The sequence below is a fragment of the Taurulus bubalis genome, assembly GCF_910589615.1.
Source record: "Taurulus bubalis genome assembly, chromosome: 19".
In the NCBI taxonomy this organism is placed as follows: domain Eukaryota; kingdom Metazoa; phylum Chordata; class Actinopteri; order Perciformes; family Cottidae; genus Taurulus; species Taurulus bubalis.
This window is the reverse complement of record NC_136607.1, coordinates 5669230-5692016: the sequence shown is the minus strand read 5'-3', so window position 1 is coordinate 5692016 and position 22787 is coordinate 5669230. Positions and strand designations below refer to the sequence as shown.

At 43.0% G+C, this 22787-nt stretch overlaps 1 protein-coding gene across 2 annotated transcripts; it reads right to left on the bottom strand.

The window, feature by feature from the left end:
* Nucleotides 1-2050: 2050 nt before the first annotated feature.
* On the bottom strand, nucleotides 2051-21072 carry gsna (gelsolin a). 2 transcript variants are annotated; one of them, XM_079234738.1, is made up of 17 exons: nucleotides 20986-21072; nucleotides 12465-12665; nucleotides 10637-10791; nucleotides 9669-9830; nucleotides 9395-9544; nucleotides 9223-9312; nucleotides 8893-9025; nucleotides 8477-8781; nucleotides 7770-7903; nucleotides 6447-6537; nucleotides 6253-6279; nucleotides 4659-4829; nucleotides 3950-4124; nucleotides 3311-3432; nucleotides 3149-3226; nucleotides 2992-3052; nucleotides 2051-2848 (listed from the first exon to the last, which is right to left on the bottom strand). In XM_079234738.1, exons 2-17 carry the CDS (start codon nucleotides 12658-12660, stop codon nucleotides 2679-2681), a joined length of 2220 nt encoding a protein of 739 aa, XP_079090864.1. In that variant the 5' UTR covers nucleotides 12661-12665; nucleotides 20986-21072; the 3' UTR covers nucleotides 2051-2678. The 2 variants fall into 2 exon arrangements, with proteins under 2 accessions (XP_079090864.1, XP_079090865.1); XM_079234739.1 differs by lacking the exon at nucleotides 6253-6279.
* Nucleotides 21073-22787: the final 1715 nt, after the last annotated feature.

The window sequence follows — 22787 nt, the reverse complement described above, 5'->3', positions numbered from 1 at the left end:
CAACAACAGTCAACAACACCGTTAAACGTTTTCTTAACGTCCTTCAGTCTCCGCTACCGGTAAATCTGCACAGGCAGCAACACATGCCACCTCACTCTCTCCGCCACGCTCATGACCCAGCCACCCCATAGGTAGTAGGACACCACGGCTGTGATGACACATCTTGATTAAAGGGCTGTCGTACCGGTAGCCTCTTTGAGAAACACATGCAACAGCTACATTAATAGTAATGCTATTATTTGTTGAGCTAAAACGTCAACAGTGACGCTTGCATATCGTTTGCATGGTTAGACCGGCGAGGGGATGAAGAGACTTGTGAAGAGAGCGCAGATAACAGGAAGGAGAAAAGCCAACGTCACTGAAGCGCATGCGCACTTACTATCTCATAATTTCGACTTTCTATCTCATAATTTTGACTTTATTATCTCATAATTTTGACTTTATTATCTCATTATTATGACTTTCTATCTCTTTATTATGACTTTATCTCATAATTATGACTTTTTATCTCATAATTATGACTTTTTATCTCATAATCATGACTTTATCTCATAATAACTTTTTATCTCATTATTATGACTTTCTATCATTATTATGACTTTTTATCTCATAATTTCAACTTTATTATCTCATAATTATGAGATTTTTTTTTTTTTTTTCATCTCTTTTTTTTTTTTTTGTGTGGCAGAAACGGGCTTCCATACATTTCTGAATTTGAGTGAAGAAAGTAATTCTAAAGTCGCCAGCGAACTTGCATTGTGACCTTGAAGGTGGAGGCGTGTACCAGCAGGACGTACAGTAAGCTGTGCGCTCCACTACTCGACCTGCTCCTCTCTCCACGTTCATCTCTTCATCTGGAGAGTGAGAATAAAGAAACACTGGCACGCTGGTTTAAAGATCTGCTTCTGCTCTTTTAGAGGCGCTGGATGGAGCCACGCAAAAGCTGCAATAGCTTCATCTTGGTGGATTTCCTTCTGTTTGCTGCATCACAACACTGACTTACACGAGAGGTTGGCAGTTCTCTTAAAGTTGACATCACACACACACACACACACACACACACACACACACCTTTTCTCCAGTTGCCAATACTTTTGTCACATAGAACTTGGCTGAGAGGTTGGATATTACTTGTACATGTTTACAGTACGCGTTCTGTTCATATATAGTCTACGGTATATTTATCTCAAACCGTTCTGCCCAAAGCCTTAACTTACTGCCATCGATTCATTTTGCAGCCAAATATCACATTTCTATGCACTATGAAATTCAAACGAGCAACAATGTTTATTTTTAAGCGACAGAATTTTATCACGTGCGCTCTTTCTAGGTGTAAACAAGCCAAATAGTTAGACCTCTTCGTATTAATCTTATATAAAAATATCATGTAGTTGTTGCATATGTCCTCCTTTTGACATAGAAAGGACAGTGTAAGTGTACGTGTAAGTCTATTCTAGTCTAAATCTAGTTTAAGTCTGTTACTATATATGTGTATCTATACAGTTTATATATATATATATATATATATATATATATATATATATATATATATATATATATATATATATATATATATATATATATATATATGCAACGGTTCTCATAGTTTTGCTGAGGCAAAAGCTGTTACATAATTTTACGACAGTAACTTCTGTTTATTTGAGATGCATGTTGCGTTACAGAGTGAGGGGATTATTTTTGCTTTGGTAAAGAGTTTGAACTCCGTTCCAGGAAGTAGACGGATGGTTCCATACGTTGCTGATCGCCGAGTGTCCCGTCACTCTTTCTCAGACGGCGTTCGTGTTCACTTCTCTTACTTAAAGAGACCCTTGTTGTGTTGTCCTATGTAATGTTTATGTTACACACATCAGTATTATTTTTTGTAAGTTTTCCTTCAGAGTTTATAGTTTCTGCATCTAACCCAATTTCTTTTGTACAGTTTGATATAGTTTTTTCCCAACATAATTTAAGACTTGAAATAAAGACGCTGTCAAAAAGCCTTTTTGTCTCGGTGTATGAGTTTGTACAAGCAGAGCCATGAAACACTTGACACATTTAATTTAGTTTTATTGAAATTCTAACGAAGGAAAGCGTCAGAGGACGTATCTGGATGTAAAGCAGCAAAGCGTAAGTTTCCGTTTAAAGTTGGCGACTGCAGCATCACACAAGCTTTCCTGGACATAAATCTGTTATATCTAAAAAGAATAAATATCGTAAGATAACTGAAAGTGCAGACAACCTATCTATAAAGGCGTCCTTGAACTGAAACGGTACCTTTTTATAAAAGAAATGTATAAAAGCAGATTTACTGGAAACTAGAGGGAAACAATATTAAGGCATTGGTTTTCTTGGCAGGGTCTTTTCTGAAGTTGCAGCACACCAAGACTTTCTTTTTTTATTTCACTAGTGGACGGTTTTTATTATCGATATATAAAACAAATGTGAAAAATGTGTTTAGTGCAAACCCTACAGGAAGTATCTGTTAAAGCTCTATCGCTATTGGTTGAGACAAAGTGAATTAAAACACTACATCATCGACCAGCAGCCCTCTCAAAAAATAACTTTAAAAGGTTATCTGGGCACTTTGGCGGCTAAAAAATAAAAGTCTCATGATTGCGGCGAAGCAGAAGAGGGTGCAGGGGTCAAAGGTCAGGGCTGATTGATGAGGAGGAGAGGTCTCACAGGGCCAGTTCAGCCATGGCGCGCTCCAGGGGGTCGCTGGTCCAGTACTCGTGGTCCCAGCCCAGGAACCAGCCGGTGAAGGTGGGCGGCTCGAAGCTCTGCTTGATCTTCACGATGGGCGTCCGGCGGTCCCTGTTGGCCGGGTCCGTCTCGATGTAACGGGCCGCTGAGCAACACGAGGAAAAGCTGCATTAGTGCTCGTCGAGGGGTAAAGTTCATCACAAGTGCGCGCCAGGGTAACGTGTATTTGCTGAACGAGCGGAATCAAAACAGCATTGTATTTCATTTAAAGTTCCCAGATGTCCTTACCAGACGCCATTGCCTCGGTCTTCTCCTCCTCTTGGGCCTCGTTTCCGATCCAGACGAACACCTACAAAAAAATGGGGGAGTTTTATACATATTTGTTCCTTTCATTGCAGTGACTCTGCCTCTGTGTGGTGCATCTGAAGCGGCAAGAGCTCTTCACCTGATCCCAGGAGTCCAGGATCATGACATCATCGGTGGCGAGGTCGTCCTGGGTCATCTCCCCGGGTACCTCCTCGATCTGAGAGGAGGAGAAGGACTTAGTGGAGCTGTGTTGATGTTGGACAACTGTGGAAAATCATTTCTCCTTTTTAAAAAGACTTACGATGAAGTTTCCAGTCTTATTGGAGCAGGCGAAGAGTCGGGGTGGGTGAGCGTCCATCTTGTCCTTGAGTCGGGTTGACGTGCGATAGTCCGCCTTTCCTCCCAGAGCCTCCCAGAACTCATCTGTGAGGAGGACAGTTATATCTTTACATTATTCTAGGTTTTTTAACACACGCATCTCTTTGCCTGAGACAAATCCAACACGTTTCTTTATACTGCGAATAGGAAGGGTTGAACACTACGAGCAAAAGCTCACAGAAATAAAATGTCGAAGTTCTGTTCTGTTCTCGTCAAAGAATGGACTCTCTTTGTGTTTTAGCCTCCGGTCCTCTGTTTAAAATTGTGAGCAGAGAATCCAGTTTCTTCTTGAGCTTAGAGAGCGAGCCACGAGATTGCTGATAACATCGAAAGGGCTGACGCAACCACAGTCTCCTTTGTTTTAAAATAGATGAACACAAGCACCTACTTTAGCTGAGATACAAAGAGAACACTATTCAGCTTCACACTAAAGCGTTATTTTAATACTTAATCCCAGTTTGTGGCGGACAAAGGAACATATGAACTGGTATTGGGCTTCGGTTTGATACGCACACACACAAAAAAGGAGATAAATTGTAATTCATTCATCGCGCTTACTCACCAGTCTCTCCTCCCTCGGACAGCTCCGAGGCCGACACACCCAGGATGTCGCACATCTGCTGGGCTCCCTGCTTCTCTGTGTCGCTGGCCCCCACGCCCGCCCACAGGAAGGAGCCGCCGGGCGCCACCAGGACGAAGGCGTCGTTGGAGTTCAGGTTGGATGACGCTGCGTCGAGCTGTGGAGACGCAGGGATGTCGTGGGTTTACGTTTTTTAATCTCAAAATCCGCACTTTTACTGTAAGTTTCTTCAAAAAAGTGTTTGTATTCGGCAGCTACCAGATCTTCTTGTGGACCTCATACCGGTTGTAATGGTAAAAAAAAAATCTATTTTACAGAGTGAGAATAATTTGTAGATCACGTTTTTCTATATTTTCTTTATTGTTAAAATTATCCAATTTATAAAAATAAAAAAAGGCTTTTAAGTCTCATTAATTTCCAAGAACAGCTGTTGACTTTAGCTAAAGTTACTGAAAGAATAAATAGTCCCTTTGTTGGGGACTATTTCCAGCGGCGGATTAAACTAGTGAGTACTTCAAGCAGCAGGAAGGTGATGGTCAGAATGAGTTAAAATAAACTACAGTGTGTGTTTAGCTCGTCATACTGAAGCCACCAGAGGAAGGAGACGCATCAGACTTTAGTTTCATCGTTTGTTGGCAGCACGAGCAACCAGGTGCTGAAGCCAGAAGGCGGATGGCGTGCGTCCTCTTACCTCCACGGCTCTGGTGTGTCCCGCGGAGTTGGAGCGCACCTGGAAGAGTCGAGTCTCTGCGGGGGCGGACTGACCTCCGTCTCGGGACGTGCCTCCCTTGTACACCACCATGGGCTGCCCTCCGAACAGACTCATCAGATGGGCCGGCTCTTTGCCCTGCACCACCCGCACCTGGCACACAAACGGAAAAGTTACAACACAAGAATGATGATTTTTCCAAGTACCTCATGCGTGTTTGACAAACCACATCACATCGGACGGATCCTCCCTTGTTGTGTGTCGTGAAGTACGCGTCAACAATGTGTGAAACGTGTCTGCTGCACGTCCCGGCTACGGACACCAGATGGCAGCACGGGGCTGAGCCGATGACGCAGGTTGTGTCTAACACAGGAGTGTGAGTCTCTTTGGTCGGCAGCTTCTCTCAGAAATATCTATGGCTGCCAACTCTCCTCCTGACCAAATCAGCGAATTATGCCTATGTCCCGAGAGAGTGATCAAACAATCATAGATGTGTTTACATATTCTCGTCTAAACTACACACATGGCCAGCAATCTTAACTCTTCGTGCTTCCTCTGGTGGGATATGAAACGCTCTGCAGGACTTTGTCTCTTAATAGCACAAAAGTTGTATTTATTTCTTATGTCCAATCTCTTGATAAATAATTTGTCCGATTCCTTGTCTTGGTTGCTAAAAGTCAGCGACCAATCACAAAGCCACAAAACACAATGTGTCTTTACCACAAAAATGGTCAAACGTGATTCTACCAATCATATATTGAGGTAAAGGTCTAATTATTTTGACTTTTATTGTGATGTTTTCTGAAATCAAAAGAAAAGACTATTCCTCATAGCGTCGTTTTGCCGTTTGTGCTCAAACTCGGGTATTGTCCCTGTGCTGCCGTCACCGTGGGACTGAGACGACTCCGGGTTAATTAAAGATACGTTTGACAAACTGAGCACAAAAGTGCCGTGACGCATGCCGGACGGCTGCTCTCTGCTTTGACAGCGAGAGCAGGGAAACATCTGCAACACACAGAGGTGACAGCTGCAGATGTTTCCACACTGGATGTACTCACTCTGTATAAGAACGTGCTTCAAAGTGTGACTGAACACACACACACACAGTCATGCCACAGGACACACACACACACACACACACACACACACACACAACATGAAGGTGTGCGTGCAAACGTAAGACACACATGAGGAGTGAAGTGCATGACTCGCATGAGCTCGATAGCTCAAAGCTAACAGAAGGATCTCCACATTGACAGCTTAAGTCACGATGTTGCACTGTGACGTCAGATCAGAGTTTGGGAACAGGGCTGTTATTTATGTGGACTTAATAGAGTTGGAAACAGAGGGAGGAAGGGGGGGACCAATAACATCCACATCGAAATGTCCTGTTTGTGTTTTTCGACAGAGATGGTTTCACTGTAATTGGACTCCTCATCACATTCATTAAGTCTTAAGGAGCCAGAAAACTGAAGGCAACAAGCCCTATTCACATTTACTTGTGGGGAAAAGCAGAGAATAGGAATCGGCTCAGGACAAAAATCCTTTTGTGAAGAGGAGCGGGGAGGGAGAATACCTGAGTGGTTATAGGAGCACCAACGACCTGGAGACAGAAAAGGTCGGAAACCCAGCAGGATAGAAGCAGCACGGAGGGGGAGGGGCCAGCAGGGAGGGCAGAAAGAGTACGAGGATGTAAAGATCAGAAAGGAGGAGACTGAGCTGCCAGATGAGATGAAGATGAAAAGCCTCTAAAGGAGCCTCGGGTTTCACCTGCACGGGGCCGCCGCCGAGCTCGTCGTCCAGCTGGGAGCCGAGGATCGCAGAGGCCCCGATCTCATCGGGGCTGGAGTCCGCGCCCTGCCTGGGACACGGGGAGAACGCATCGTCATCACACTGAAGAGGGTACGGGGCTCGAACCGGCCTCCGGTCAAGGTCGAATAAAGGTTAATCATAGAAAAACCTCTATTCCCTTAAACCAGGTCAGCAACCTTTCGTATCCAAAGAGATATTTTGACCTTTTTCCACCAAAAAAATGTTGTCTGGTGCCGCAAAAACTATTTGATATCACAGCTTCTGTTTTATATATAGTCATATTATATATACAAAAAAACTATAGTTTGTTGTATTTATGAAATCATAGAACAAGAATAAAGACTCTTTTTTTACATTGTATTGCTATTTTACCTGTTTATGACTATCAAACAAATAGTCATGTGTCGGCTACATTAAGGTTAATTAAAAACACAACTATGCAGACCTTCAGTACTATCTATATTTGTGGCTCATGTGGTAGAGTGTTTGCCCTGTAACTGCGAGGCAGCAGGTTCGATACCCTTCAGTTTTTTCTTCAGTGAGTTTTACATTTTAAACGCATATATTTTGCTACGTTCACACTGAGCGTCCTCCTCACTAGAGACTTTTAGAGCACCGCAAACGGAGGACGGATCCGTTTTCACGAGCGGACGCCTCAGTGTCTCATGAGCTGACACAGAACCAGCAGCAGGAGTGGAGTTTGGAGACGTGATCCACTTCCTGAAAGTATATCTACTTTACTCAGTTTGCTGCAGCAGTTGAGGAAACGCTCTTCTGCACTCATCTGCGCGCGAAGGCGGGGCTCTGAATCACGAGTAGCAGCTACGGGGGCGGAGGCTTGACGGCGACGTGACAGGATGTGACGCACATTTTAGGGAAAGAAATATTTAAAATAAGAGGAATTCCCTTTTTTTTTTGTCAAAGCCTCAGGGAGCCGCAACAGACAAGCACTATGTTGAAAAAAAAGTATTTTAACATTTCTGGAGATTGAGCTGCCCCATTTTATTTCTAACAATTCATAATATATATATTTTAAGAAACAATTGTTTGTTTTGCATCTGAAGCCTTGAGCTACTAATTAAACCCCATAATAAAAATGTTGCTCTTTAGCGCCACTAGTGGACAAAAACTTCCACAGGACTCCTTTAACTTCCAAATCAAACACTGGCAACGCAAACGTCTTTGATCTACACACGTTTCTTTCTTTTATCTTTTTTTTTATTTTATCAAAAGCTTTCCTGATGCAGCTTCATCCGACCCGCTTGTCTCTGGTATTCTCACCACATGTAGATGATGTGTCCCTGACGTCCCCCGTGGCTGTAGTTGTACAGGATGATGTAGCTGTCTCCGCCGTAGAACTGTCCGTGTGTGGACGGATCCACCTCCACCTTCTCGGACGCCTCAATACGCCAGATCTGAAGAAAAGAATTACGAAAATTACTCGTCTGTCCAAAAATGTCATAATTTAATTTTCTCTTATTAGACATTTGGGTAGCACTTTGTAATAACTACACACCTTTTAGCATTAGTAAAGCATGAAAAAACACTGAATGCATCATTTATAAAGTATTATTCCAACTTGAATACTCATTCATAAACACAGTTATAAATGTTTCATTCTTGTTTAATAAGCTTGGGTTACATACTTTATAAATGATGAATTCCCATTTGTAAATTAAGTATTCAGGATTTATTAATAAGGATTAATAAGGTCATTTGTAAGTTAGTAAATGATAAAAACAATGCTGAATCAAGAATGAAACATTTATAACTATGTTTATGAATGAGTTACTAATGAGTATTCATGTTGGAACAATGCTTTATAAATGATGAATTCAGTGTTTATTCATGCTTTGATAATGCCAAAAAGTGTGTAGTTATTATAAAGTGCGACCGACATTTGTGAGCAATTGTCAAAATTAGCACATGAACTCTCCCTCACAGGATGGGAAATGTCCCTTAAAAGACGTCCATCTCTGTCCTCCCACCTGCTTCTCTCCGCTGCCGTCATCCACCATGCCGTGCTGGGCGGCCATGGCGTCCGAGTCGTGCAGGCCGGCCGCGTCGAAGGCCACCTTCTCGATCTTGGCGATGCTGTTGGCGATGTAGGCCACGCCCAGGCCCACCGTCTGCTCTCTGTCCCGCCAGTTTTTGAAGAACTGCTTGAAGAGCGGCGTCTCGCCCATCTCCGGCAGGATCTGAACCTGCGTGTGTTTGGGGTAACCCATCTTCTTGATGAACTCGTCCGCCGCTTTCATCGACTCCTTTCGCTCGTCCATGTTGGCGTCTTTGCCTGGAAGGAAAGATCGCGACGGTACGGATAATTCAACCAAGGGCGTTAAGCTCTTTGTACGTCCAATAAAAAAAGCTCAAGTCCCAAATAATTCACTAATTCAGCGCCGACCTTTCCAGACGAAGATCTTTCCATCGGAGCCGTGGTCCAGAATGAAGCAGTCGCCGGACTCCAGGGCGCTCTGGGCGAACGGGTTCTCCGCGGCGACCAGCGCGATGGTCATGCCCCCGCTGGCGTTGGACACCTGCATCGGGGGAAAGAGAAGAGAGAGGATGACTCGAGGCGCCGGGCGTCGGAGAAGCTTCTCCTCGGCTTTTCAACTTAGTAAACGTCAGCTGCCATAAAATCACTGTCAATTATCAATAAGTGGAGCTGTTTATTGAAAAAAAATGAGAGCAATGTAAAGAGAAAAAGCCAGCGTGTGTGTCTGGGTGTTCCCACCTTGTAGAGTTTGGCCATCTTCCTGTTTGAAGCGTCGGCTTTGATGTCGTCGGAGGCTCCGGCGGGCAGGTCTGGTTTTGCGCCCAACACCTGAGGACGGAAAGCAGCTTTGAGTTTCAACCTCAGAGCTCAGCTGGAGACTTCGTTTGTTCTCGCGGTTCACCGATCTCACCTCGACCATCTTCTCTCTCTCCACCCCCTCTTCGCAGACGTACACCCGGGCCCTCCCGCTGCGCTCGTTGTCACGGATACCCTTGGCCACCTGAGTGGCCTTCAGCTTCTCGAAGCGGTTGCTCTGGGAGCCGCACCACTGGTAGATCTCCTGTACAGCGCATTGCAAAGAGTGGACATATTTAGTGTTTTACAACAAGGGAAGACCACTTTACCCACAATCCTTGAACGAAGGAGTGTGTACTCTTGGCCATCCCTAAATCTGTGTGACTCACAGCTCCCAGGTCCAGGATGAAGCAGTCTCCCTGGTTGAAGCTGTCCCAGCTGACCGCCACCTCCGTTGCCCGGACAGAACGGCGACCTTTGACCTGGAGCAGCCGCTGCATGACCACCTCGTTGGTGACCACGTGCTTGAACCCAGACGCCACGCCCCCTTTCTGTGAGACAGGAGCTGCATTTCAGTACAAGATACTCGCCTTTTCAGAAAAGTGGCTCCAAGTTTAATAAAAAAAAATACTTTTTATACATTCAGGGTTCATACACATTTTGACTAATGCATTTCCATGACTTTAAACCAAATTTCCATGAACAAACATTTTGTGAAATCTCGGTGTAAACATGAAAAAGTGATAAAATGTAGTATTTAAACTAACAATGAGAATTCCAAAGCATACAGTAAACCTTAAATGACTCAAATGAATGAGAGCCAATAGTTAAAAGAATAAACATGTATATAGATGCCTGTATGTATGCCTGCTTATATTTTGAGCGTCTTTCTTTTAAAAGCATATTAATTATTTCAAACTCAGTGTAAATGAACGTCATGAACACATGAATATAACACATTTCCATGACTTTTCCAAACCTTTGGGGATTTTATTTTTTTCAAGGACTTTTCCAGGCCTGGAAATAAGCATTTTAAAATTATATGACTTTTCCAGGTTTTCCTTGACTGTGAGAACCCTGACATTATTGGATGGAAAATGGCAAATTTACAAAACAATAGTGTTATACCAAACTGGCTCTTCTATCCAAATGGATACTGAATGATAACGCGCATGTTTATGTTTTAAAATGTGATACAAATATAACCGAGAAAATGTCAGTAACCAGATCACACCTCAAATTGAACGAAGTGATCCCAGGTTTAAATTACACCAAAACAAAGTAGAAAAGAAATCCCAATAAACATATCTTATTCCGTGTATATGGATGTCTTGCAGCCATAAACATGCCATCTTACCAAGTATGTGATTCCAGACTTGAAGTAGCCAAGAAAGGTCTTGGACTCGTGTCCCTGGACTTCGCGGTACTGGATGGGTTTCCCCCCCAGGAAGTCGTCCATTTGGACTGTAAAGATGGCCGCCGAGCCGCGCTCATCCTGGCTGCAGAAATCACCTGCAGCAGAGGAACCACAGGACAATATCAGGACTCAGTGAGTCAGGAGATCGATGTGCGCGAGCAGCAGCGGGTCAGATCCCAGCAGACGCTTTAATACATGCAACATTATTCTATTTCTGGTCGCACACAGCAGCTCAGCAGTGTGAGAGAATATCACATCAGATGAGGGTTTATTGGTAAATGATGTTTTCGTGATCAATCAAAGGGCCAAAAATAAATCAAAAACAAAAAGACACGACTCAGCTTCTCGCTTTCCTGTTTGCTTTCAGAGAAATTCTTAAAAAAAGGAACCAGTCAGACAAAACTAGTCTGCCAATGCTCCGCTACAGGACCCATCTTTAGGTTTCGGCTGCTCCAAATAACCAGCGTGACCGTGAATAACACTGATGTCGCCGTCTGTCCAGTGAAAACCACGTATGATAACCCGGCTGAAAGATGAAATGTACCTTAATGGGTTGAGCAAAATGATCCTATCCTCACTGGATTATCTAAAAGGAAGTTGTATTTATTTTGTAAAAGGTTGGCATTAAGATGCATGGTTTTCATTCAGACCTATAGACCTGTGTCTGTATGAAAGACGTGATCAGTCTAAAGTAGCTCCTTTAGCTTTACCTCTACATTTAGAGCTTTTAAATGCTGCTTAGATGTGGACGAACCAGAGATAGTAATCTACTATGTTTGTCATGTTTTATTGGATTATAAAGGGGCCATTATTTGTGAGTAGTTTTACTTGTTATACAATCTTGCAGATAAGATCATTTAAAGTCAACTTTAACTTGTAATGGAACATTTATTTTTGATTTTTATTTAAAGATCTGAATACACATGTGTTCGTGTATGCCGAATGGGTGCCAACCGTTCCAGACAAAACCCCTTTGTACCGACACATAAGAACATCATGTGAACCTTCATGAGGCTTTTTAGATCGTTGAAGAAAAAAATAATGTCAGCTCTGAAATTCCCCTGCGCCCTTGTAGGCCTTTCAAGTTGGATCACAAAGCACATCTGTCCCAGGAAATAAGGCCTGTCACCGATTCAGACGCTGATCTGAAGCGGGAGCATGAAGCGCAGTAAACACCACTTTGTCTGCTGACGACAGTGTTGTCTGTTTTTCTAAATTGAAGGACAGAAGTTCTGCCAACATGTTTTTCAGTTCCCATCCGATCAGACTCAACACGTCACCTAATTGTCACGCGCAACAACAAAAAAAAGCAAAATGCATTCAGAAATGTGTCTCTGCTTACTTTATTTTTTATTTTTTTGTATTCTTAATTCTTATGCTATTTTTTTTTTTACCGTAAGTTTATTGTAATTCTGTGTGTACGGAGGACCTAGCAAAATAAGTTTTCCATTGTACGGAGTAAGTGTCTGTTATCTGTGCATATGACAACAATACAAATAGAATAAATGTTTTATTCTCACAAGCATCTTATCTGTGTTTTTCATTTGGAAAAAATAAGTTAAATTATTTCCCTATTTACTTAGAGTGAACTTTAAAGTACTTTTAGAGTTATTGTGTACAGTTTTCATTTGATTTTACATGAAGGAAAAATCTGCAAATTAGCATTCCTGTCCTCTTTAAAAAAAAAAGAAAAGAAGTACATATTTGAAAGCGTCCGTTTCCGTTTCCCTCGTCTCATGTCTCCGTGGTCACGCCTGGCTGCACTCACCCAGCCAGAAGTGGAGGTCGTACTGCAGGTTCCCGGAGCGCTGCTTGATGGTGTTGAGCAGCAGGTAGGCGTCTCCCGTGTAGAAGCTCCCGTACAGCTTCTCGGGGACGGGCACCAGGTCGAAGCTCTCCACCCTCCACACCTGGAGGCCCGGCTTCTGTCCGGCCAGCTCGAACTGTGGGTGCTGCACTGCCATCCTGCCTACACACACACACATACACACACACACACACCTGATGTTTACTTTCCACTGGTCCAGCCTAAACCGACATGTGTTCCCGTGGCAACGCGCTGTGATTTAGTTTTTACCCTCCGGATCGGCGGTCGGATACTAGACAGATGAGAGTCGCAGAGCTTTGCACTAAATGCTTAAAAAGGGAGACTTTGAGAGATGTTTGCTCTGGAAAGCCACTCCCTCTGAAGGCTGGGCTGTTGCCATGGATACAAAGATAAAGTTTAGGGTTATAGTTAGATATTGGTGGTACAGCAGGGTGAGTCACTGTTTCCTCCAGAAGAGGAAGAAGAAGTCCTGGCAGTTATGACTCATGCGTAGTCATAACTGGAGAAAGGAACCCTGTGGTTATAGATATGAAGAAAGACTGCTGTGTGTGTGAGACATGTATCTTTTCATAACTCTGCTTTGACTTAAGTTTAAGTCAGACATCACAACCAAATTCATATGCACACACACACACACACACACACACACACACACACACACACACACACACACACACACTTCAGTTGTGTCTGAGAGCATTGAGGACGTGTGGCGCCCAGTCAAGACGTCCGAGTGGGTGTCAGACTGCGCCGCGTGGGGTTACGACCCGCTGGCCTCCCAGTCACACGTGTGGATGTTTGGGATGTTTAAGAGGGGAGTCGAGCGGCCCGTTGATTCCTCCTCGTTATGGGCGTCTGGGAGCTGGTTCAGAACAACAGTTGACGCATCGACGACGAGCCAATCAGCTGATTCTGTTTCACATGTCGGCCTTGGATCATTTAAAAAGGAGTGATTGTTTGACAAAAATTAGAATGTGTGTTACGCTTCATAAAACTCATAAAAGACAGCATGACAAAGAACATTTCAGTGGTGTTCTTACTCACTGTAAGTAGGATTATTGATATAAAATGTCTGATAATGTTCTCGTAATCACACTTCACAGTTGCTGACAATGCACTTTTGACTTTTGACCCTACAATTCTTTGACAGCTATAATTGCTTGTTACTCATCAGATTAAGATTCATGCATACACTATTTAAGATCTTCTAAAACATGATTCATCGCAATGTACCTACCCAAATGTATATAAGTACTTAAAAAGATCTCCACCGGGCCAGCTCCACCATTAGAGAAAAAAACAATAGAATCTTCCTGTAATGCATTTTGTTGCAGACCCTTCTGTACTTTTACTACTTTACTGTAGTTAGATTGTAATGTTTGCAACGTCAGATAACACACTTCATGGAGTGTGGCAATCCTTTTCATAAAATATGCAAAAGACAGAGATTTTGCAGCGGACTCTGAACCACACTGACTGAGAGAGAGAGAGAGAGAGAGAGAGAGAGAGAGAGAGAGAGAGAGAGAGAGAGCTTCTCTGAAGTGAAGCAGTGTTCCTAAACAAGAACCCGACCTCTCTTAAGAAAGGCTTTCTGTGAGCTTTCACGGTGCATTTTCATCCTTTATTTCACTCGTCTTCTATTTGAATGACGACGGGCTTCATCAGACATTCAACCCCTCAACGTACCGAACCCTGAAGAGCTTCTTTTTTTTTAATGGAGCTCAGCTTCAAACGATCTCCAAACTGGAGGTCGTGCAGTTCAGAATGAACACGGCAGCACAAGGTTTCCCACAGGAATGCCGCTCGGGCCAGCTGCCTCTCAATCTGCACGACCGCCGTCCTCACTGGGGCAAGAGCTGCCCATTCTTCTCAGGGCCGTCTGCCCACAAGCATGGCAGGAATCTGCTCGGCATTCATGTAACCAGCCCAACAAATGTGGGGTCCCACCATTCCGGCTCTCCTCTTGTGTAACAGCCGGACTCTCTGCGCAGTATTTTTTGGTTTCACCCTTGAAAAATAAGTGGACAATTTGGGAAAGAGACATTTTCTCAGTTGGCTTTCCTCCTACGATTGCGTTCGGGTGTCGGCACTATAGAGTTTCTAATCAAAATCATGCTTTCTGGGGGACAGGTGCCTCACATCCGGTTACAACAACAACTTTCTCGGCACAGGATCTCATCAGCACCATCAACATCCACGTCTCTGAAATGAATGGCGGCTGTAGGTCAAGGGGATGAATGGTCGTCCTGCAACCACAAGGTAGCCGGTTCGTGTCCCTGAACAAGACACTGAACCCTAAATTGCTCCCTGGGCGCTTCGCTCGGGACAGCCCACTACTCCTTAAAATACTAATGCCGTGTTCACACCAAAAGAATTTTCACAACGATTGTTCGCCTCGACTTCATGTGGTTAATTCACTTTTCCGCAAACATTCGCTGGGGAAAGGGAGCGTGGTTTATCCGTGGCTTTACTCCGTGAAAAGCGAATATTCGCAATGCCTTTTCGCCTCTATCGCGCCGCCCAGCGAAAAAGTGTGCATTGACTTAAGATGTGATCTACTCGCGCGAATATTTGGTGTGAACACGGCATAAGGATGGGTCAAAATGCAGAGAATACATTTCCCCACAGTGGGACTAATAAGGGATTATTCCTATTCCTAAATGAGGGGAAAAGGACGAGAAAACTGCAGGTCCAAATGTGAAAAGGGATTCCATGCACTGGGCCACAGTGCTACGTCTGACATTGACGTCAAAGCAGAGCGAAGAAGTAGTCAAAACAAATGGGTACTCTGGAGTCATACGAGGTCACGCAGCGTCTGAACTTCCATGACTCTGCAGCTCCGGCGTCCCGGTCCGGCCAGACAAAGAGAAACTGAGGCGGCCGGGGAGATTCCACCGGGATCCACGTGACTCAGCGGACGATGAGGTGAATTTTCCTACAGTGGCTCTAAAAGAGTCTGGCGGAGCAAACCTGCAGCCTCTGTGGCCACAAGGAAGGTTGAACTTGTCCCTCTCGAAAACAAAGATGCCGTGATATTTCACGGACAATGGAATGATCAGATATGGAAACTTTGAATACTGACGCATGCAGTTTTTTAAACTGTCCTAGGATAGAGGGCCTATGGCGATGGAAATTGTTTGCTAAAACGCATCTAAAACTAGAAAATTTCACAAGAAATTTTGAAAGTGTGGCTACTACTGCCGTAAGACGTCGCAATATATGTACATTACCGGTAGTGAGATGTGTTATTGAGGTACATTATTTATATATATATATATATATATATATATATATATATATATATATATATATATATATATATATATATATGATTAAATCCACAGTCCAGTCTCCTGCTCTGTGACAGTGTCACAGCTGCTACCAATTAGCCAATCAATCAAGCTGCCACCATGGCAACCGGTGACACGTGAGACACGGGGCTTTTATGTCTACCTGTCTGTCTCTCTGTCTTCCCTTTCAACATAAAAGCCCCATGATTTAAGTGTATCTAAACATAAAGCTAAAATGAGGATTATTGTATTAAATAGACAAATGTACACAATATTTTGTTATGTAATCACGTGATATGTTGCAGCAAAGTGCTGTCCCATTCATATTTACACCATCAAGCCCTCATAGCTAATGTTGGCATATATATATATATATATATATATATATATATATATATATATATATATATATATATATATCCAATCCACACATACGTGCACGCGCGAACGGGCGCGCGTGCACGTGGTAATACGGTCGTGTGCACTCAGACTCTTGACTTTTGATCATATTTATGCAAAAAATTAATAATATATATATTTTTTTTAAGTCAAGGAGTTATTGATTCTTTAGAGATCAAGGACAATAGGGGCTGGTATTCATATGTAATCACGTGATATGTTGCAGCAAAGTGCTGTCCTATTCAGATTTACACCATCAAGCCCTCATAGCTAATGTTGGCATATATATAAATAATGTACCTCAATAACACATCTCACTACCGGTAATGTATATATATTGCGACGTCTTACGGCAGTATTAGCCACACTTTCAAAATTTCTTGTGAAATTTTCTAGTTATTATCATTATTATTATTAAGCCCGCAGGAGAACATGAAGTGCGCTTTGCTATGACCCCTGTAGCTGAAGCCACACTTAATGAGTCGGCTAACCACAACCTTCAAACTTCCTCAATCTCTGAGGAACCATGTGAAACGACAGCGGGACACAATGACTTTGTGTTCCCAGACAACTGGTGATAAACCAGTAACTTCTGCTTGAGTTGATATACAGCCGTCCATTAACTTTCCACTACATGACAACGGCCCGTGTGCAGAGATCTGAGCTGAGGGGATCCTCACGTTTGAAGAGTATAAGCTTTAATGTTCCGTACGTGGACGATTTTATCTCCCTGTTGCTGGAAGAGGTTCGATTGAGTTTTGAATCAGGATTTGGTGAGTTAAAACTGTACTTTTCACGTGTCAAGTTAGTATGCTATTTCCCTGTGTTTCTTAAGTTGAATGTGGAGCCAAAATGTCCCGTAGCTCAATTAAGACGGTGGGAATAAGTTCATATCGTGTAGTTTGTTCATTTGTCTGTTTGTAAAGTGAACTGAGAAGCTACATGCAGCAGGCATGTTCAAGGTTAGCCTGGTTAGCATGGTTCAGTGAACAGCGCCGCCATTTTGTGTGGTTCAGATGATTAATCTGTATTTAGGTGCTAGTTCTATTCAAACAATTCATTATGTGATTGAATATGTATGATTAAAATATCTATGTGTATGGCACTGTTGCACAACAGGCCAGGTTTTTATAGTGAGATGATCGCTTGGTGTTTATACACCGGAAGCCGGGAAACGAAGATGGCGAGCCACCCATAGAAGAGAAATTGAGTTGGACGGCATTGCTTCTGCCGGACGAGACTACACTCCTTGGATAAGGACACACTGATTCATACACCTGAGTCGTGATAGGACTGGGACTTTCAATATTTTGCTGCAACACGCAGTGGAATTAATTTGGAGAGCAAAAGACTTTGCAAAAGGACTATTTACTTGTGAAATTGCATTAATGATCATATACTGTATGTCATTGTGTGAGAGTTTTGGATTTTGTTTCTATATTGAGTTGTTTGTTATTTTCCATTGATTTTGTGCCAAACCGGCAATGCAAATGGGATTGTCTTACTGTAAAGTCTGAACTTAATTTACTAGTTAAGTAAATTAATGAAAAGTTAGGACTAAATGGTTAAATATATCCAAATATGATAGAATGAGAACTTAGAACTGAGTCAACTAAAAGAGACAAGATAAACTAAATAACCACTTAAAGTAGGATTATTTATCTTGATCTCAAATAGGTTTAAAGACATAGACATATTTATTTTCTGAGGTTTTGGTATTTATTTTGGATGTTTTCAAGGGATTTAATTGCACAATTCCACTGTCTTTATCTGTGAGGTAACGTGATATGGTGCAGATATGTATGTTTTATTTTCTACATAAATCAATCAGCCGTTCAAACATAACTCCTTGGTCTGTGGTCTGTTACTTCTGATTTTAACTAGTTTTAAACTGCTCCTCCGAACCTAGTATCTGGTCCTAGCTTTCTGCAAATACAGTAAAGTGTTACATAAGCACGACTACTGAGCCTTTGCCTGTGATCTTCCTCTCTGATGGAGAGGAACCTTCCGTCAGTCTCTGCGCATCAAAAGCCGCCTTTGCTTTCTCCGCCGGTTCGACATCAGAGGGGACACGCAGCATCCCGCTCACCTCGCACTCAGGGAAAATCAAAGCCAACATTTAGAAATGTGATAACAACTGTGACAAAAGGTTGAGAAACAAGAAATAATAAATCTCATCAGGAGGGAGAAGGTTAGAGTTTTATTGGATGAATTGCAGGATTTGGCGAAGAAAAAAAAAAACAATCATTAACTGAGAAATGTTCGAGGTCGGATTAAGTGACTCAGGGAGGGTTTGACTCAACACACAGCTTAAATAGAACAGGTCACATGACTATTTGACAGTGCTTCTTCTCTGGCATGCTGGGAAAAGCATATGCTGTCTGCAGGCCGCCCTGCTGCACCTCTGCAGAGCAGATTAGTCCACTTTTAGCTCATTGGCTGCATGGACCCATGCAGCAAATGAGCTGCACGGAGTGAGTCTATCATCCGACCTCAGCTATTCGCTCCCCTCCCCCATGTTCCCCAGCCTCTCTTTGTGTCTGCCTTCCCTTGAGGCGTCCACACTTGATAACGGTGTCTCTGCCCTTATGATTTGTCTGCTGCTTCAAACAAAACAAAACAAGCACATGTGAGCTTTGTGCCGTGTAAACTGCGTTTCCTGGGCTTCCCTGCACCCGTTTGTGCAGGAATTCCCTTCGCGGTGTCACATGTCCCCGTTTGTACACCTGACAGAGGAGATCTTTAACTTTCTGGTATGGAAAAAAACATTTTCTGCGTTCCTCCCCCTCCCCCACCCGGGCCTCCCGCAGGAGGAGGGATTCTTGATGACTCATTTTCTCCACGTATGCCACTCTCAGCCTCCCGAGGGCTGAGCAGCTGTCCTCCACCTCGCTCAGGACCGACAGCGCTCCACTTCCCTCTCATCTGTTTACACAGCGTCGCAGTAAGACAATCAAAATGGTTGCTTATGACTTTGTAAATAACCGACCGGATATATGGCCGGTTATTAAAAGGAGAAGGTTGTTTAGGGAAGGATTAATCTGAAAGTATCTTAGAAACTCATATATTTTCAACGAAATATCAGCATTTGATGGACATTTGCTATGCAATACACTCCTATTAACAGAAAAGTATGCGCATAACATGTGACATAATGTGATGCACATCAATATCGCAAAGTGTTACAATTAATACGATACTTTTGGCCTTCACGTATAAACCTAAATCAGGAAGAAGTACATGTGTGTTTTGAGTGAGAGGCGTGGCCTTTTTCTTCCTCGGCCGGAAAAACATTGGCCATTGAAGTCGATGGGAAAACCCACAACTGTTCTCCTGAAATACAGGAGAATACTAAACAACTCATGGTCTGGGTCGCGAACTTCATCTCTCTGAAAGCCGCTTTCTCATGTCGAAGATATTAAGACGTGTGTTTCAGGTCTTTGAGGTCCAAAACATGACTCCTCTGATGGTTAAGATCTGGCATAAGTTTAGTCAACTGAAATGACATGAGGAAGGCTAGTGAAAGACTGCCAGTGTTTTCATCGGCTACATTTCAATATGTACAGTAGTTAAGACGTGATACATGCTAAAATAATGTGATTCAAATGCTGGAGCACAGTTACAGGTAACCTCGACAGCACCAGTTTCAAACCAACGTTCACTGGACGTATAATCCAAAACATCCACCCAACCTCCTTCCTGACGCTTCACAGCACGAGGCTGCCTGCATAGAGAAGTAAATATAACTTGTGTTTACAATTAAATATAGTTTAAAGACCCATGCTGTCATTTCCCGTGCGAGGACCGTCCCCCAAATTTGGATTTTCTGGCTCCAGCAGCTGAGCTCCGGCTTCCAAGAGTCCCCATTATAGTCTATGTTTTTCCCATTTCATTTGACCCTATAAAAGCCATTTAGAGACCTAAATAACGTACATTTATAGAGAATATGTAACCTTGGACAGAGAGGTGCACTCGCCTGTTATCTAAATCTGAAGATTTAGATAACAGACTCAAAAAGCCTCGTGTAATCTCTGTCCGGCTGACAACGGCTGAGTGTCGATGTGACACAAACTTTCAGATTGGCCAACAAAGAACCATGTCTATCTCTTACACACACACACACACACACACACACACACACACACACACACACACTCAGCTGCTCTTTCACTAATAACCAAAGGGGATGTAGTGACTAACTTCCTCGGTGGTCAGTTCCGCTCAGTCCTGTTTGGTTGTGTGTTTCTCAGGCAACCACAGATGTCTGGAAATAGAGATGAGCATGTTTACAGCTGCTGAGGAAACTTTTTAACTGTGAGATGCTCAAACAACTGACTGGTTTTGTGTGTTCTTCTTCTCTTTCTACTGTAATGCAGCCAAACACCGGGTGTTAGAGGCCGCATTGGGTTTAGTGTCACATCATTTCAGCCTGAAATCAGTAAAAAACTGCACAGGCAGAGTGTTGAGTGCAAAGCACACGGCATTTTTGAGTCATCATGCAGGGGTTTCACTGCCTGCCCATATATGGCAGCGCGCTGCGAGTTGCACTTAAGACAATAAGAAGCTCGTGCGCTAATTTAAACGCGTAATTTAGACGCCCAAAGTAAAACGTGTTTTCCCCGCAGACAGAAGCCGGTACGGTCCGTTATTCACGGCTTCGCTCCGGTCCGGGGACAGAAAGTAACGGTTCAATGTCGCTGTTGCTCTAATTAATATAATGCACAAATCCCGAAATCAGTGCGACAGCCTGTGTTCAGGCGAAGGAAACGTACCTGGACGCGGGGTAGCTTGTAGCTTGTTGTGACGGTGACGGTGACGGTGGACGGTGGACCTGCTGGCGGGAGCAGAGAGGCGTCGAGTCGGCGGGGCGGCGGAGTGCGGAGCCGCTGTTTATGCTTCTGGCCCGGGACACTCCCCGTTCATGACACCCCTCCTCCGGCCCGCCCGCAGCAGGGGAGCGGCCGACCCACGGGAGCGCGCACACACACGCACACGCACTGATGTCTATAAAATAGTAATAAACTCATTTAGACAGGGGAAGCTGTTGGGCATCACTTTTAGATTGTGTCATAAAGGTGATGTATTTTGTGTTCTGTACCGGATGGGGTGCAAGTGTTCATGTGTGGACATATTATTTTAATGTAATAGTATAATAATATTAAAATAACCTTAACAATTTGATTTAGCATTGAATGAAACCCCCTCTGTCTCAATAATACACAATAATAATACTTGGTGTGTTGTTTTTTTACAGAGGAGTCGAAACACAGAGCATCTTGATCAACACTGCCCTGTCTGGTCCTGGTGGCACACCTCATTAGCACACCACTGTAATGATTACATCATGATAATTATTACACCGTACTCACCGCACATGGGTGAGGAATAGTTTTTGAGAGTTTATAATCTGTCACCTTTTCTGCTTAATTTTACACTATTTAACAATAATGAGCCTGAAAGCAGAAAAGATTTGCAGTGGTGCAAGTTCTGAGTACTTTTTATAAATATAATATACTGAGATGCTGAACACATATCCCAGCGTACAAAAAAAAATGCACCTTTAATGCAACTTAAAGGGGAGAAGGAAACCCAGTTTATTTTGTTTGGACTTGTTGAGAACATAAACTTGTTAATTATCATTTGGTAATGTTTTCCCCCTTCTAAAAACAAAGATGTGTCGTCTTGGACACCTCCCATCTGCACGGTGTGGCATGGACACCATGTTGATGGTAATAATTTTTGTATTTGTCAAATTAATTTGGTCTTTGTCTGTCGTCTGTCTTGTTAATAGGCACATATGCCACTACTGGGAACAGTAATAACACACATAGTTAGGATCCATATGCATTCAAAATGAATAGCATTTGAGGTCATTCTATCAAGATGTTTGACAATTTATAGGGGATTGAGGATGCTGGTCAACCCTGGGTGGTATTACAGTAATACATATAGTTATATGTGTAACCTTTTTCCAGGTGAGCAAGGTCGCTTCCAAATATTTATATAAGTGCATTTAGAATTTCCCTGCACATTACATTTGTTTAGCCAACACTTTTATACAAAGTCACTTACAACAAGTGCATTCAGCCACTACAAGTAAAAGAAAATGCAGGTATCATTCATCAACTTGTGAAATATGCAGAACAGAACTGCATCTAGTGTTACATTTACAGACCAAATAGAGAAATAGTCTGCAATGGGCCACAGTGCAGTCCGGACAGATGAGTGTTTTACTACCTGCATGTCTGACAACAGAAACCCACCAGTGCTCCCACTAATCCTGCAGGTTAATCAGATTATTATTATTTTTAATTAACATTTCAAATTAACGGGGAGGGGAATTGATTGACCCTCAACATCGTCCAGGTGGCCCCTTTAATTTACTGTAAACTGTAAACCCACATTTTCAAATCTTGGTGGCCCTCTGGTGGACAAAAGACAAAAAAAACAGAATAACAAAAGGAGAATCGGCATTCTCGTTATGATATTATTGTGAAAAAAGGTTATAACAATGTAACATTATTAGCTTATTACTAATGCAATTTAAAAAGGGCATTTCATTGGAGTGATGTAA